The sequence below is a fragment of the Cibotium barometz genome, chromosome 19 (genome assembly GCF_041138505.1).
Source record: "Cibotium barometz isolate CiBa-2024 chromosome 19, ASM4113850v1, whole genome shotgun sequence".
NCBI lineage: Eukaryota > Viridiplantae > Streptophyta > Polypodiopsida > Cyatheales > Cibotiaceae > Cibotium > Cibotium barometz.
Window position 1 is genome coordinate 33150699 of NC_141064.1, and position 17787 is coordinate 33168485.

At 46.2% G+C, this 17787-nt stretch overlaps 1 protein-coding gene across 10 annotated transcripts in view; it reads right to left on the reverse strand.

Annotated features, from left to right (window-relative positions):
- The window catches only part of LOC147628482 (uncharacterized), a 69707-nt gene that overhangs the window by 21882 nt on the left and 30038 nt on the right, over positions 1-17787 (reverse strand). For 5 of the 10 annotated variants that reach the window (XR_015268121.1, XM_086813639.1, XM_086813641.1 and 2 more), the window contains 3 exons: positions 1810-1878; positions 1652-1701; positions 1480-1561 (listed from right to left, as the gene is read on the reverse strand). Coding sequence is in view for 4 of the 10 variants with exons in the window: in XM_086813639.1 (XP_086669765.1) it covers positions 1480-1561; positions 1652-1701; positions 1810-1878 (201 nt within the window). In the remaining 6 variants the exon portion in view is untranslated. Of the gene's footprint in view, positions 1-1343; positions 1406-1479; positions 1562-1651; positions 1702-1801; positions 1879-17787 lie in introns of all 10 variants that reach the window. The other 5 variants (XR_015268118.1, XR_015268120.1, XR_015268119.1 and 2 more) reach the window with 3 other exon arrangements.

The following is a 17787-nucleotide window of genomic DNA, read 5'->3' on the forward strand; positions in this document are numbered from 1 at the left end:
ATGGGGAGGGGAGGGGGGTGTTTTCTAAGGAGGGGCCAATCGGCTGCCCTAAGTGGTGGTGAGGCTCCCGTCCCACTCAGAATGACATAGGAACAATGGTCTTCAGCTTCCTTTGCCACTGAAGGGGTGTTGGAATAAGTGTGCTCAGATGTGTGATGGACATATCCATGTTGTGAGCTCTTTCAAGAAACGGTATTGAGATAGTCCAAGGTCTCGTGTGTTTGCCTGACTAGGGAGTGTGATAATATTATATATTGACCAATCTTGGGCATGTGAATACAAGCTTGTATTATGTGTGTGGAACCAGTTTTGGTAGACTCGGCAGCCAGTGGTTAGTCATGTGTGTTTGGACCAGTTCTCCAATCGGCTAGGGTTGGTCATGCTAAAACACTATAAATAGAGTCCCTGGGTCATTCAATTAAGAGTCATATGAGGCGCGTTGATAAGGAGCTCATCCACCAAGTGGTTAGTCATGTGTGGACACGAGCCTTATTTGGACCAGTTCTCCAATTGGCTAGGGTCGGCCATGCTAAAACCCTATAAATAGGGTCCCTGGGTCATTCACTTAAGAGTCATATGAGGCGCATTGATAAGGAGCTCATCCACCAATTGAAGGGCATGAGCCCAGGGCAGATGGAGAGAGAAGAGAGAGATCATTGTAACCGCTCATCTTTCAGCAATATATTCAAGGTGTTCATCTTGTTGCAATCACTCATCATCATTTTCTGACAAGGGGAGCTTGGGTAGGGCCAGTGATCCTTTTCATATCATGCAGATTTATTCTGGGTCTGGACAAACTTTCACTACTCCCCGTCCAAACCTGCACCTGATGCCTCGCAAACCAAGGGGGACTTGGGTAGGGCCTGCAATCTTTTCCCCCAGTCATGTAGACTCTCGGTTGGTTTGCAGTTTAGATGGAGCTCGCAGACACAGCCACTCCCAGGGCCCCTTTCCTTCCTATGGTGGTGGCGATGTCCTTTGGCACTACCACCCCACCCCCCCCCCCAACCCGCCCGGCAGGTCTCCAATGTAGCCTCCCTCCAAGAGCCCCCCCTTCTTTTACTCTTGACCTCATCGGAGGGTTGTAGTTCGCACATGTACAGACGTTTTATGTTTTACTAAAAGATAAAACGTTTCTTTTTTCTCTCTTTTTTTCCCACCCCCCGCGCGGTGTGGTGGGGTGTGGAAAGGGAAAAGAAAAATCAAAGTACGACCTTAACTCCATTAGAGCCTACTCACAAAGCTTCAAATCATCAACTCCATTGTTCATAGCATAGACTACAAGCTATGACATCCTTGCTCACTCCATCAAAATAATGAACTTGGATTAGTCATTGGCTTACGATGTTTGTGGAAGGCCCCCAAAGTATGTACATCTTTGAGGAGGTGTTTTACTTGTATCAATCTGCATTTATATTTCCCTTCTTAGTTGACAACCATACTTAAAGAAACTCAAACCTGCAAGTTGCTACATAGTACCTGCATGGCATGCAAGCCTGTCCAAGGGGCCTGCTCCATTGCCAGCTCCCATAAAACAACTCCAAAGCTATACACATCAGCCCTAGAGCATGCCACAAAATAGTACTTACATGAGAAAAAGTCACGTTGCAAATCATCATTCTTTGCAATTTTCAAGTGCAAGAAGCCTTACTTTTCATTCGAAGGCTCATTCCGAAGCAACTCAGGAGCCATCCATTGTGGCTGCAAAAGGTGACAAAAGAACCTTAGCAACTGTCTCTGTTGGAAAACAAATCCACAAAGTTGTGAGAGGAACACATATAGTAGGCATGTTGAACACCACCTCATTACCGTGCCTCTTCCAGATGTCGACCTTAGGTAGGTTGCATGCTTCAACCTTGAGAGGCCAAAATCCCCCACCTATATAGGTCAGAGAACTCTTATAAAAAAAAAAGTAGCCTTCGCGATAGACAACACATGGAGGCCAAGATGGCCAACTTAAAAACATTTATAAGGAAACAGTGTTTCTTCAAGTCCTCCTTTTAAGTCTTTTAAAGGCCAGTTTTAAACAACAGCCACCCACACTTGGCCCAAGCCCCTTTTTATTGCCCCATGAAGATGGTCTTTAAGATGCCAGTTTTGAACAGCAGACACCCATGCTTGACCCAAGCCCATTTTTATTGCCCCATGAAGACTAAGGTAGAGGATGGCCGCACAGCAGCCATTAAACAAGGGAGATCGCCTAGGCATGTGTAGAACAACACCGCCCCCTCCCCCCCCCCCCCCCCCCCCCCCCCCCCCCCCGGCCAAATAATAATAATAAGAGACAAGAAAAGGGGCTTCATGCAAGATATGTGCATGTTGGACTGAGTATATTCAAGTAAGGTGGAGGAAGAACAAAGCCCTTTACTTTTACTGAACAAGCTCATAAAAATAAACCAATTCAAGGCTGAGGATTGGGGTTTAGCAGGCAGTTCTTACCTGTAGAAAGCTGAGGTAAAAGGTGATAGCTATTAGAAATTCAATGCACTTGCTTGTACACAATAGGTGAGGTCACATCTGATGTCCAGCTCATTTGAGGCCATGTGTAGGGTGGTTTGGAAAATCAAAAAACCCATCTTAAATAATCAAATCATGAGTTTGTACCCCAAGTTATAACCTATAATCTTGAGGCCATGTGCAGGGTGGTTTGGAAAGTTAGAGAATTTTGTCAGCCCAAAAGATAAGGTCGACGAGTGTCAATGAGGTTCAGGATTTGCAGTGTTAGCATCGGATGCACGCATGTGAATGCACCCTATGAAAGGGTGATTAGTGCCTGGAGGCAAAAGGCCTACAAGTATGACAAGTATGAACAAAGTGGGAGCGATATAAGTATGGACCCGTTTGAGGCACCTTTAAACCAGTTTCGAGCAGTAGAAGTGTTCCTACCAGCCCTAGCCAAGTATCCTAGGATTGGGCAGCTTTCAGGGCTAGTGCTAACGCATTTATGGATTCATAACTTTTTAGGGATTAGGAAAGGCTGGCTGACCAGCTGTAGTATGAAAAAAGGTACGAAGACCCCCAAACATCCCCATTCTTCATCGTTCTCCGCTAGAGCAACTTCGCCTCACGAGTACTATTCATGTGCTGCACCTGTAGAATGAATCAAGCTTACTATATGGCCTTGTGGGCTTGCCTTTGCTGCTCTACGGCTGAAGAACAATGAGGGATAAGGTGATTTAGGCATACTTATAAAAATAATCCCCGACTTTCGGAAACAGTTGTAGCTTTGTGAGAAAATTTACTGAAATATGGAAAGATTTTTCTATTATGAAATACGTTTATAACATCTGTGAATCAAATCTTGGATTATTTAAATCCAATAGGATGTTTGTGTTTCCAACATGCAATTTGTTTATTTCAACTGTCTGAGAGAGAGAGAACTTAGTTTATTTCAACTATGTTTACTTCATTGACACCTTCTGGTTTCATAGATCCTTTGGTCTTTTGCAGACGTTAATAGAACCTTCTTTCTCTCTCTGGTGACCCCCAAGTGCAAGGGACCTGAGGGTCACGTGCCTGGATGGCAGCCTCTGAAGGGGATGGGTGTGTACCAAAGACATTTATAATGGAGGTCTGAGGAGTCTCATTGGCTCTGTTTCTCAAAGGGCTGCCTCAACATGACCTCTCTGTGACAACAAAGCTCCAACATAAACATGCCTAAACATCTTTTGGTCCTTTTTTTGCATGACCCTTGAGAGGGGACCGTGGGCAGTTTCCCACAGAGATTTACCCTTCTCCCTTGACTTGATGGGCCAATGATGATCCGCGTTTCTCTCTTCCAGCACGGCTAGCTGCAAATGCATTGCCTAAAGTCCTCTTGCTTGCATTTATGCCTCTTCTTGATGCTTGAGGCTGACGCACATGCCTTGGGTTTGAGGGAATCGCAGATGACTATGATGAAAGCAAGCCACATATATATACTGGCTTCATGAGTAAGTCAGCCTGCTGAAACTGGACGACCAGGAAAGGAGGACAAATAAATCAAATAAATGTTTTTTCCTCTTTTTGCTTGGGCCCCTCTAACCAAATGGGCACTGCCTTTTTTTAAATTCATTGATGAGCACCCACTGGGTGCCCATAAGCTGCTCACAATCCTGTGTATGCTTCCATCAAGCTTTCATGGCCATCTGTTACCTTGCTAGTGGCCTTGGATGGAAAAAGGCTTTCGCAAACTCCAAAATTCACAAATGACCTGATTGGTGATCTCGGCACCAGACCATGGGTATAATAAGTGCTGGAACCCCAATACATCATTGCAGCTTGCAAGTGGGTTACATATGACTGTGCAAGGACTCGCACAAGACTTGGCCAGACCCTAAACCTACACGACACTTGGGAGGCTGTCCCTAGAAGAGGGGTCACAACATGCCCAATGCCCATCAAAATGGTGTCCTCTGATTGTCTAAGCAAAGTGTCCACGTGGTACCTAGTACAGCAGGTGTGCACGTGACAATGCTCCTCGTCCTCCACCTCACCAATGGTGCATACTCTGTATGTATTTGCATCTCGTGGGATGCCATCAGCTCTGCCAAACTCAACCCTAAGGTAGCATGCAACATGTGCAACACAGAAAGAAAAGAAAGAAAAGTTGTATTAATGTCTACAAAAGGCCAAAATGACCTATGAGACCAAAAGGATTACATAATGTCCAAGGAATACATCATCATGGGTACTAAAATGAAATGGAAGAAAATGACAGATAAACTGAGATGCTAGAGCTGATCCGTGTAGAAAGAGCATAGGTTCCCATATCATCCTAAGATATCCCGCATGGGGCGCTGCTACATGGCACTCATAGTGGTAAATCTGAGCCGGGATGAGGGAGTCTTGTGATGGTGTAAAATGATGGCCCTGATCCTCCTATCGTGACACGGGCGTGGGCAAGGGCCTCCGGGTTGAGGTCGTCAACCTCTGCATAGCTCGGTGGCTCTGTCCAATGTCACTCCTCTCGGTTGAGAAAGAAAGAGAAAGATATTAAACATCTACTAAATACCCAATGGGCCCATGAGACCAAAGTGATACAATAATGTCCATGGCATATCTCATCATGGAGCAGAAAATCAAATAGAAACAAACTCACTGGAGTGATACAAAACTGTCCATGGAAATCGCATCATGGAATACTAGGAACATGAAACATAAATGGTATATCACTCTCCAAAATATCAAGCATGGGGCTAATGAATCTGGCCTAGACATCTCCCTCAACTACGTAGCGTGGAAAGGTAGCTCGGTGGCGATGGAGCATGTCCTGGAATTGGAGCTGATGAGGGGATCGTGGCCAACATCCGGGGAGCCGGGGGCATCAACCACACTAGATTGCGGAGGCCCTGTCCAAGGTAGCTCCTCTCAGGCGAGGTGTGTCCATGGGATCCACTGTATGGGTGTCCTCCACCTCCTGGGGTCTGGAGTGTTGGTTTGCTGGCGAGGGAGGGGTCGGGGTGGCTGGGGCCAAAGCTGTCTCAAGAAAGTGTCCCTATATTTGCAGAGCTCCAGCAAGAAGAGCCCTAGGCACGCTGGTCTGGGAAGTCAATGATCCTGGAGAGTGGGCCAAATCACTCGTGGAACAGATAGTGAAACCTCCCGCACATCAACGCTGGGCAAGGAAATCAATGATCCTAGGGAGTGGGCCAAATCCATCATGGAATAGATAGAGAAACCTCCCGTGGATCTCATAGTTTACTGAGCAGCAACATATGTAATGCTCTTCTGTCTCAACCTCTGTGTGTGGCATAATCAGTAGAACCTCTTCTCCTTGGGTCTCCGTATGATCTCCCTAGCTCTAAAAACGCACTCAACTCTTCCTGTCTCCACTCTGAGACGGTGGGATGAAACCTATATCCGGCCAATCGCAATCTGCATGGCATGGGACCATAGTCACCACAGACGTTTCGGGGGTTTTTGACGTTTCGGGACAAAACGTTTCGTCTTTCGGCTAAGAAACGCAAAGGTTTCATAGTTTTTTCTATATAAATACAATAAATACAATAAAATGGTTTAGAACTTGTAGTTTGTTCTATATAAATACAATAAAATGGTTTAGAACTTGTAGTTTGTAGAATTATTTTTAGGCCTACCTAATGCTAGCTAGGCACTTAAAAGATGGTAAAAGGTTAGGCAATTGTGATCACAATTGGGCAATTGGGGAGTTGTGGAATTGTGACTCGTGAGAAATTGGATAATTGTGAGAAATTGGGGATTTATGAGAAATTGGGCAATTGAGAATTTAGGGAATTCGGAATATTGGAAAATTTGTGAGAAATTGGAGAAGAGAGGAGGAGGAGGAGGAGAAGGAGAAGGAGGGAAAGAGGTGACTACAGATCGCGTGCAAGAGAGAGAGAGAGAGAGAGAGAGAGAGAGAGAGAGAGAGAGAGAGAGAGGATGTTTGGGTTGCAGGTCGCGCGCGGAGAGAGAGAGAAAGAAAGAAAGAAAGATTTTATTAACGTCTTCCAAAAGACCGAACTCGGCCTATGAGGCAAATCGGAGTACCTGTATGGGGTATCCTCTGTCATCCCAACAAAATGAAAAAGTACTGAACAAAAAAGCTGAATCTGGGTGTGCAGGGGATGGAGCTCTACTACTAGGAGAATGCAAAGCTATATGCATGGAGTATACAATCATGATATGCAACCTAGCTAGCTCCATCCTGTACCATACTGGGGGTATAAAATGGTATACATCAGTGAAGGGGGTGTCCACAGCTCCCTGAAGAACATGCCTGGGTGTGCTCTGAAGCGAGCCAGTCGCTTCGCACCCTCTCTGTGAAACTAAGCTCTGATTTCTGTCATCTCTCTCTAGTATAGGCGTGAGAGAGAGAGAGAGAGAGAGAGAGAGTGAAAGCCCAACATTTTAAAAAAACACTTAGACCAAAAAAAAAAAAGACAATTTGTTTTTTTTTTTTTGAAACGAAAAAAAAATCCTCGTTTTTGAAACGCATTTCGGGGTTTCAAAGTTTCTCAGCCTAGAAACGCGTTTCTATGTGACTATGCATGGGACATGTGAACACTGAGGTAGCCCAGCTCCTCGATGAATCCATCCTCAGTGAGCGTGAGGAAGCGATCTCTGTAGAAGTGCATCTTTGGTGGGAGCTCCGAAGGTGTGATCCATGTGCAATGGGTGTACAGGTTGAAAAGATCTAACTAGATAATCCGGTTGGTGTCCTCATGACAGAGCTCGAGAAAAGGGGAGTCCAAACTGTACCGAAGGGTCCCATATCCAAAGAACCAAGTGGAAACTCGGCTAACTCACACAAAAGACGTGCACGTGTGATACGGCATTTGTTGTCATACCAACAATTCTGAGGCATGGTACCTGTGCGGGCTTTGGTGGTGGACCAACGGGTGTGCGGAAAACTATCCATGGTGGATGTTTGGATGATTGTTGTGAGCTGTGAGGTGAGGGTGGTGAGGGGTGCAAAGATGGGTCTACATCCAAGAAACGACGGTAGAGCAGATCTGCATAGATAAGATCACAATCATGGGTGAAATGAATATGGGTGTAGTGTGAGATAGGTGGTAACCTGTGGTGGGCTAGGTGGTGTGCACATGAGGATGAAGGCGAGGTAGCTATGGTCGGCACCAAGTGTGTATGGTCTCCCATAAAAAGTGATGGCTCCATGGTCTTGTGAGATCCATTGTAGCCATGTGCCATCCTGATCTATCACCTACAACCTGATAGGGTCCTCAAAATCATACATCTATATCTACTCTTTCTTGGTCCTAGCATTCAAGTCCCCAAGGACCTCGCCTAGTCCCAAGAAGCCAATGATACCCTCGGAGAGAGCTGTGTATGGAGACTCCCTCTGCTCATATGGCAAAGGGCTTACTTCATGCTTATCCTTCCAACCATAGTATGGTCCCACGACTGTCTTGGAGCCCCAAATCCTAATTATAGTAATTAGAAACTTTTCAAAGTATAAACACAAAGAGGGACAAAACCAAAAAGCAACAAAGGGCTTACTTCATGCTGATCCTTCCAACCATAGTATGGTCCCATGACTCTCTTGAAGCCCCAGAAGGTATTTCCTCAAACAAGTCTTCTTCACATGCTAGGCCACACCTGTCCTTGCCCGACACTTCTCACAAATCCCTTGTTTCTCAAGCTCACAAGTTACGATTATCTTGAAGCATGCAAGGCATGTTGGCATTAATCTTACATATGGCTTAAATGGGTCACATCCATGTATGAATCCATGCAGGACATGATGGAAGGTATGAAATATTGGCAATGGATTGTGTGATGTTCCGAAACCTTGGGCAATGGCTCAAGCATTATTTCTATATCTTGGGCAACGGCCACCTAGAGATCTTTGCGAAACTGCCCACGGTGATACATATACACTATGGTGTACTTGATGGCTTGTTTTTGGACTTCCATGCGGATGCCCGAGATTTATAATTTGTACTTCGCTACGGATGTTTGAAGGGGTTTTGGACAGTGACAGGGTGGTTATCAAGTCTTGAGAAAGAGCCAAGCAATATCCACGGTGCCAATGTGGATTCCAGCCATGTACACGTGTGCAAATGGTGCCTGTGAGGATTCCGGCCATGTGCACATGGAGTACCAACATGGCAGGCAGAATACCTCAAAGTACAAGAAAGCAATTGGGTGATTCTCCAAGCTACATGTGCATCATGCATTCATATGTGTGCCATGACATTTATTTTATTTGTGCGACATTGTTTGGTTTTCCTGGACGATGCCTGGATTTATTGCATGTGTTGTCCATGGGACTGCGGACGCCTTTTGCCTTCTTGTCTTCACTCCCTTTAGCAGATCGGTGAGATCTACCAAGAGGTCAGAAAACTTGTCGATGTGGGATGAATATGCCTGGCACATACCCACAAATGATCTGATGTCATAGGCTGTCTGAGGTACTTTCCAGTTGACAATCTCGGCCACTTTAGCCGGATCAAGTCGAATGCCTTCAGCACTAATTATGTATCCCAAGTAATGCACCTGGAACAGATAAAATTCCGACTTCTTTTCATTGACATAGAGCTCGTTGCTTTCCAGCAACTTAAGGACTTTCTCCACATCAATGTCATGCTGCTCAACCGTAGCTGAAAATACCAGTATGTCGTCCAGAAATATGAACACACACTTTCCAATCAAATCCCAAAAAACACGCATCATCATGCGGTTAAATGTAGCTGGGGCGTTCGTCAAGCCAAATGGCATGACCACAAATTCAGAGTGGGCCCGTTCCGTACAGAAGGCTGTCTTGGGGATGTCTCCCTCCACAATCCGCACCTGGTGGTACCCACTCTTTAAATCAAGTTTCGAGAACACCTTTGCTCCATTCAGCCTCTCGAGAATATAATCAATTCGAGGCATCGGGAATCTGCTCTTGATAGTCAGCTTGTTGAGTGCACGATAATCGACACACAAACGGGAAGACCCATCTTTCTTCTTGACAAATAAGATCCGTGCTGCAAATGGCAACACGCTGGGGCGGATGAAGCCAGATTGCAACAATTCTTGGAGTTGGCGGTCCAACTCCGATTCCATTGCCTTGGAAAGGCGATAACGGAAACTTGCTCGGAGGTTCCGAGCCTGGGAGGAGGTCAATCTTGTGGTCCTCCGGTCTGGACAGGGGAAGCTCGGGAGGGAGGCTGTCCTGAAGAAAAATCTTCTGAAACTTTTCATGGAGAATCGAGTACTTCTCGGAAGCACTGGCCACCGTCTGGGCTGTCTGGATGTATATCATTGCACACTGTGCGCCATTCCTGACTGCTCGCTTAGCCTGCAAGTGGCTTATGAGCAGAAAGTTCGGAATTCCTAGCTCACACTTAATGGTCACTGGGGCGTTTGATACATTCCGATTGATCTGGAACGTGTGCTTGTCCCACTTGACATCTGGAAGAAACTTGTGAAACCACTGAATACCCAAAATTATATCTGCTCCTACAAGAGGGGCAACCATAAAATCAGGCACAAATTCGATGCCCTGAATAACTAACTTAGCACCTAGAGCTTCATACTTGACGCTCGTTGTCATGCCTGTGCTAAAACCCTCAACCTGTTTGTCCACCGAAGTCAGGTCGAAACGGGCACGCCTAGCGGCCTGTTCCGTGACCACGCCCTCCATACTACCGCTGTCAAACATGACGACGAATCTCTGGCCACCTATGTAGCCAAAAGACTTGAGCAATTCGTTGCGCTCATACTCCTGGTCATGGGCGCCCTTCTGCTTATCTTCAAGCTCCTGGCTAATAATTACTCCAACTGAAGCACCGGGGTTTGAAGAACTAGGGGTAGCCACTGGGGTCTGTGTGGGAGCTGAGCTCACCACGGAAGCTGTGGAGGCAGCGGCGGCGGGCTTTGGAGGCTTCTTGGGACAATCCCGAGAAGTATGTCCTTTTGTATGACAAAAGAAACATCTACCCTCCTCCTTGTACTGAGAAAGCTCCTCAGCTCTCAACTTGCCACCTGTCTTGCTTGCCTCCGCTTTCTGGTCAGGAGTAAGCTTAGACGCATTGTTCGAGTTCTTGGAGCCAGAGGCTCCCGGGCTCTGTCCTGGGGAAGACCCCGTCTAGTTCTGGCCTTTGCCCCCCGAGGCGGTAGCCCTGAGAAGAGCCGGCTGGGAAGTCTTGGGCTTGCCTTGTTTCATTTCTGCACTCTATGCAAGCGAGAGTGCGTCTTCAAGGGTGGCTGGCCTAAACATATGCACCTCCCATTGGATTTGCGTGTCAAGGCCATACAAAAACTGCCCTTTCTTGTCCGTATCAGATAAGCCTAATTGCAGACATAAAGTCGAAATTCTATTGGCAAACTGAAGGACTGGTTGCGCGTTCTGACGCGCTCCCCTGAACTCGTCTTCGCTCAAGGTAGTGGGGCGGTAGAAACCGCTGCTTAAGGTTGTGGACAAACTCGTCCCACACATAAGCTGCCATACCTACTCTGGTGTGGGCATGAGCCCACTGAGTCCACCAAGGAATGGCCTCACCTTCTGTCATGTGCACAGTGTGTATCTACCATGTGCTACACGCACGCAAGACTAGCTTCGAGGTTTGGGGAAGCTTGGAGCTAGGCAGGCTGATTGGCGAGCTGAGTTAGGGAAAGACTAACGGGCGGGCACCCAAGTATGGACGGGCGGGCACCCAAGTGTGGACGCCCGATGACCGGCCAAGAGCCTATAAAAGGGTGGCCAAGGTTAGTCATTAGTTATATTGAGTCTCGCGTGATTTGTGAGAGCTCTATCGTCTGGAGCCTGGATCTAGTGCAGATGTGCACCTGCTTTACGCAGCCGAGGCCGGCAACAATCTCAAGGCCCGCGAGAGTAGCTTCGTGGCGGTATGGGACGTCACGAGGTGGAGATTGGTCGATACGTCAACCTAGTTAGCTCAACTCGTGGCTCGGTGGGGACAGCCAAGAGACTGTGGGCTTGCCCACGGCTGTCATGGTTGAGAGGTGAGTCAGGCCTGCACCCCCCTTGTTGTTGTTTGTTTGTTTGCAGGTTTCGAGTCTCGTACCAGGAGCGTTCCACGAGGAGATCCGGTGGGGATTTGACAGTGGTATCAGAGCGTGCCTCGTGAACGAGCAAGTCGGTAGGTAGAGAAGATGAGGTCGAAGAAAAGGTATGAGTTCGAGAAGCTTGCTGTTTTTCTATGCATGCTGCTGTTTTTTCAGTTAGTATGTGCTTTTCATCAAAGAAACCCGTGATGAGGGTGTAGGTAGATGGTAGGGTTGTTTTGCTTTGCAAGAAGAAGGTTGAAGATTCGTGTTTGTGCAGTCGCATGAACTGTTGAGAGAAAACAGAAAAAAGCATGTTCGTTTTTTTTTGTTGAACGTGAGAGAGAGAGCAAGTGTGCAAGAGGTGTGAAAGCTAGCGGGCGTTGGCGTACTGGACGTGGGCTACCGGCAGTTTCAGGCGGTCAGGCGGGCGCCTAGGCCTACATAGCCAGGTGGTCAGGCGCCTAGGCCTACGCAGCCAAGCGACGAGGCTGGCGGGCGCCTGGGCCTATGCAGCCAGGCGCCCAGGTCTGTGCAGGCGGCCAAGCCTAGGCGCAGGCTGCCCCGGACACCTGAGCATAGGCGTTGGCTGGAATGCGTGGATGGCAGCGAGGTGGCCGACGACAGCAAAGCAGGCGCCTGTGGCTCGGTCGGTGACGGCAGTAGCGCAGGTGACGAAAGCAGCAGGCCAGCGGCGCTAATTCCAAGAGGGGGGGAAAAAAATCTAAAAAAGCATTCGGCGCTTTTGTTTTTTTTTTTTTTACTTTTTTTTAAGAGTTTAAAGACCCCTCTAAGATTTAAAGATGTGTTTTTTTTTTAAGAAACCAAAATGTATATATATCCATATATATATATATATATATATATATATATATATATATATATATAACACAAAAGCAAAAGCTCAAGTCGCTTTTGAGGACAGTTATATAAACCCCTTAAGTGGGCTTCTTGCCACATATCTCTCAAGTTTTCAAGCTCTCAAGCTCTCAAGTTCCCTCGCAATTTTATTGTGCAAAGATCGAATTTTCTCTCCACTTGCCCTCTTCACGATGTCGACCCAAGAATCGGAGTTGGAGCCCCTTGTCGAACGCGAAGGCTTGCCGGCTACGGAAGATACCGATGCCGATCTTTTTGACGATTATGTGTCAAAATCAGATTTCCAAGAGTTCAAAGTTGCTCTCGAAGCTTCTTCTTCGGAACGTCAGGCACAAATCGCCGCCCAGATGCAAGCTTTGCAGAACTCCATCTCTCTCTTGACCACTACCCTCTCTACTCTTTCGGGTATGGATACCTTGGACTCTGCTTTAGGCCCCAATATTACTCCGGAACCGTTTGGGGGCGAGCAAAAGCAGCGTACCAAGGAGATCGTGGACACATGGCTACATAAGTGGCAGGTCCATTTTCAGTTTCATCCATATGATGATGGAAAAAAGATCCAGTTAGCAGCAAGTTTCCTCTCAAGCAAAGCTTTGCTTTGGTGAAAGGAACTCAACCCTAAGCCAACAACTTCGGCACAATTCGAAGACGTCTTCAAGAAGGAATTCCTCAAGAAAGAGGATGATTATGATGTTGTTGCCCGGTTTACAGCTTTGACCATGACCTCGCAGCACCTCACTTATGAGGTCTACCTCCAAAAGTTTAGGGACTTGCAAATGAAAGCTACAAAGATGGATCCCACTACTCTTTTGGGGTTTTTTGTAGCTGGTTTACCAGACTCATACCGTTTACATGTTAAAAATAACAAATGCAAAACATTGGACGAAGCCATTTATTCAGCTCGTATCTATGATGATACAATGGTCTCTTCCAAGTCGAAACCCGTTACCGAGCAGGGGAACAAGCATAAAAGAAAGTTCTCTGCACCTATGGCTAACACGACTGAAGGAAAGTCTTCAGACCAACCTTCGAAGAATTCAAGTTCGACACCAGCAAAGAAGAAACGACTCCTTAAGGCTTTAAAGCTCAAGAAGGAGGGACGTTGTTTTATCTGCGAAGAAAAAGGACACATGCGTAACAAGTGCCCAAAGCAAAAGGGTGCAAAGACCAACGCAGGACCCAAGCCAAAGGCAACTAATCAGTTGTCTTTGACACGTACGTCAGTTACTGTACTTTCTCGCCCTAGTACATGCTCTGATTGTTTGTTCAACTCTGAAGTATTTGGCTTGCATGATCTTCTCCAAGTTTATGGAGAAGTGAATGGCCATAGAATTCACATTCTTCTAGACCCTGGCAGCTCACACAATTTTGTTAGCTACAAACTTGTGCAGAAATTGAGTCTTGATACGACACCCAGCGATCATACCTACATGCGGGAAGGCAAGTATTGGATCGAAAGGTGGAGATGCTTCCAATCCAAATTCAGGACTACAAAGATACTCTGGAATGCTATGTTATGCACCTAGAAAATGTAGAGTTGTTATTAGGGATTGCGTGGTTTAAGACTCTTCAAGTCCAGATAGATTGGTCTAGTCATATTTTTTCTTTTCAGCATAGGAACACCCAGTATAGTATTTTAGGTGATTATATACATCCCTCTCAGGGACCTCTTGTAAATACAGTTGATTTTGGAAATATAATGGATTCTTCTTTGTATACCACTTTCCATTGTGTATTGATTCCACTTTCTTCATTTCTCATACCTTCCATGGATGTCAATGAATTAAGTGTGTTTGAAAGCAAAGAATTAGAGAAGATACTTGATTCGTTTCAAGATGTATTTCCTAGGGAGCTGCCATCGGGTTTACCACCTGAAAGGGCAGTAGATCATCATATTGATTTGATCCCTGGTGCCCAGCCTGTCAGTATTCCACCTTACAGGATGAGCCAAGCTGAGGAAGATGAGTTGGCTAAACAACTCGAAGATTATTTGAGGATGGGCCAGATCCGTCCAAGTAAATCACCTTGGGGTGCACCTGTGTTGCTTAGGAGAAAGAAGGACAATACTTGGAGAATGTGTATAGATTACAAAAGATTGAACAAGCTGACAATTAAGAACCGTTATCCTCTCCCTAGATCAGATGACCTAATTGACCGGTTAGCAGGAGCGAAATATTTCACAAAGATAGATTTGCGTACTGGCTACCACCAGATACGTATTCATGAAAGGCATGTCGAAAGAACCGCCTTTCAGACTAGGTATGGCCATTACGAGTTTCTCGTATTACCTTTTGGGTTAACCAATGCTCCAGTCACTTTCGAGCAAATGATGAACGATCTTTTCCGTGAACATTTGGGAAAATTTGTGGTGGTGTTCCTGGATGATATTTTGATATATAGTTGTACTCTTGAGGATCATGTTAGACACCTCACGATTGTCTTATCTATTTTAAGACAGAATCGACTATATGCTAAGTTAAGTAAATGTAAGTTTTTTATGATAGACATCATTTACTTGGGACACAAGATCACTAGAGATGGATTGAGCATTCACTATGACCGAGTTCAGAAGGTTCTGGACTGGCCTATACCGCGAACAGTGAAACAACTTCGTTCTTTTCTCGGTTTTGTTGTTTTTCTTCGTAAATCTGTGCGAGAGTACTCTCAGCTCACACTACCGATGACCGACTTGTTGAAAGATCGTGGACGTAAGTCAAATCAGCCTATCACTTGAAATAACGATTTGGATATGGCCTTCAGACTTTTGAAAGATAAAGTCAAGGAAGCACCTATCTTAGCATTGTCTGATCCTAGTCGGCCTTATATTCTTGAAACTGATGCCAGTGACTATGCCATCGGGGCTACTTTATTTCAAGATGGTAGACCGGTTGCTTTTGAAAGTAAAAAGCTAGACGACACTCAATCTCGTTGGCCAATCCTTGAGAAGGAGCTTTATGCTGTGATTCATGCTCTCAAGGTTTGGAGACATTATTTATATGGCTCCAAGTTTGTGGTATTGACTGATCATCAGTCAATCAAGTATGTGTGTGATGCGGATGATTTGAGAGGAAGGAAAGCTCGTTGGGCTGAGTTAATGCAAGATTTTGATTTTGAGATTCGTTATAGAAAAGGATCCATGAATAGTGTTGCAGATGAGCTTAGTTAAATTAGAGAGGTGAATACTTTGTCGTTCACCGAGATTTCTACCGACTTATTTCAATCATTGAGAGGGCTTTGCAGGACTGATAATTATTTTGGTCCATTTTGGTAGAAGATCCAGGACGGTGTCGTGCTATGGCGCGTCTATGGTGTGAAACCATGCTTATGAGGCCATCAAATGCAAATCCAGATGCATGGGATTAAGTGTCTGTGTACATACGGGATGTATGGCGTGTGGAGGGTTTTGCTTTTGAGGGCGTCGCCAGGTGTATAGGGTGGACGGTATTGGCTTTGAGCTTGTTGCAGGCCTGTCGGGTGAGAGGTCAGATGATGGAGAAGATGTCAGCTGCTCGGCCACTTGAATTGTGTATGCGTTCGCATGGACAATGGGCACTTGGAAGGCCGCATTGAAGGTATGTGGAAGGGAGGGCAATTAATAGGTGAAGGGGCCTTTATTGCCTTTAAATTAGTGGGTGTGAAAGAGTCATGTGGCCATCACTTAGACCTTAGAGAAGAAATAAATTTTCTTCAAAATAAAATAAACAAAATGAAGATAAATATGGCCAGCTATGTGAAGGGAAGAGTAGCCGCCAGCGCATAGTTCCAGAAGCTAGCGGATCGAGAAGGGTGGGCGCAGCTAGAGGAAAGAAAAAGGCGGCCGTGTTGAGAGGGAGAGGGGAATTGAATTGCAAGCGCAATAAGGAGAGATGGGAGGCGGCGCAGCTGAAGAATAAAGAAAAAGGAAACATCAATCTTCTGGGGAATTCGAAGCTGCAGCTGCAGGCGATAACTGGGGGCGCCAAACTGACTGCAACAGTGAGAAGCGGTGGTGGCGAAGGCTTTCAAGCCTAGGTGGTGGGATCAAGGTGGTGAATACCCCGGGAGCCTACAGACAAGAAGAAGTATTGCCGCCTGGTATTGCTTGTGATACTGGTGAGACGGCAGGGCGGAGCCGGCAGATAGAGGAGCCCCGTGTGTGCATTGGGAGACGGCAGGGAGCCGACGGGAAAGAGAGCCCCCGGGTGTGTTCTGGTGTGAGGGCTGCAAAGAAGAGCAGCGGGGAGAGAAGCGGACACAGAGGATCACAGCTGGCGCAGGAGGACACCTCTGAGTGTGTGCTCGCCAGGAGGCCGTGTTGCAGAGTGGAGGACGGCTGCCCGCTGGTGTGCGAAGATCTCTGGGAAGCAGCAGCAACCAGGTGAAGGAGAGACCGCTTAAAAGATTGTATTTCTGGGAATCCATTTTGATGCAGCTCCTTGCTATCGCGGAACGGTTTCAGTTCACGTTTCGAGTCCCCATTCCAATGCGATATCTGGCAGTGGCGAGAACCAGCTACAGTTGCACATCTTGGTGGTAGAGGAATGTTTTCTATTGTTCCACTCAGTGCAGCTGCTTTTGGAAAAACTGTTGATCTGGCAAATAAAGCTGCTGATGTGGTTGCTGAAGCTCTGTAAGAACCTCTTGCCTTACAGTCTCTTCAAGTCAATTTGCGGAATGTTCATGTCAAGGCAGAGGAGAATCTCAAGACTTGGTTGGCAAGTTAATCACTAGGAAGAATTGGGCATGCTGCTGGTATGTCTGAGGTATTATCATTATATGATCGTGTTGTTGTTGAGATTTTGGTGTCTTATTGCTCTTGAAGCTATGTGTAATGGGTGCTGACGGTGTTTGGGCCATGTTCTTGCTTTAATTGAAGACTTGATGATCATGATGGTTTGGTGTTTAGCCAAGAGAGATACCTTTTCCCCTTTGTACATGCGTCTCTGAGAGAGGAGAGAGGAGGTTTGGCGGGATTTATTTTCTCTGAATAATCAAATCAAGTGAATGTAAATCAACGTAACTCTCACAGCCAGACACCCAGTGTGTTCCCGGCTAGACCGCACACGTCACGACAGCTTTGGTGAACCCGACGTGAAACCGCTGGGGTGAGAGTACGTAGAGATGGCTAGCAAAATGGAGCATTTATATGCAGAGATGAAAGAGCTTGAAGAGCGGTTCAGGAAGATTGAAGAAGAAAAGCAAGCTCAGGAAGCGGTGGAAATTGCGATGCAATTGGTATATGACAGGGTCAATATATTTGATGGTTACGATCCAGAAAGCTATCTAAGGTGTTACGAGACAGAGATGAAGAATCAAGGGGTTCCAGAAAACAAGATGATTGCATCTTTCGCATACCTTGTAAGTCCTGATTTAAAAGATGAAGTGCTGGAACTAGCAGAGTATCACTCCAAACGATGGAGTGATTTTGCAGATGCACTTATTTATGCGAGTTCCAGGTATAATGTGAGCTGTGAT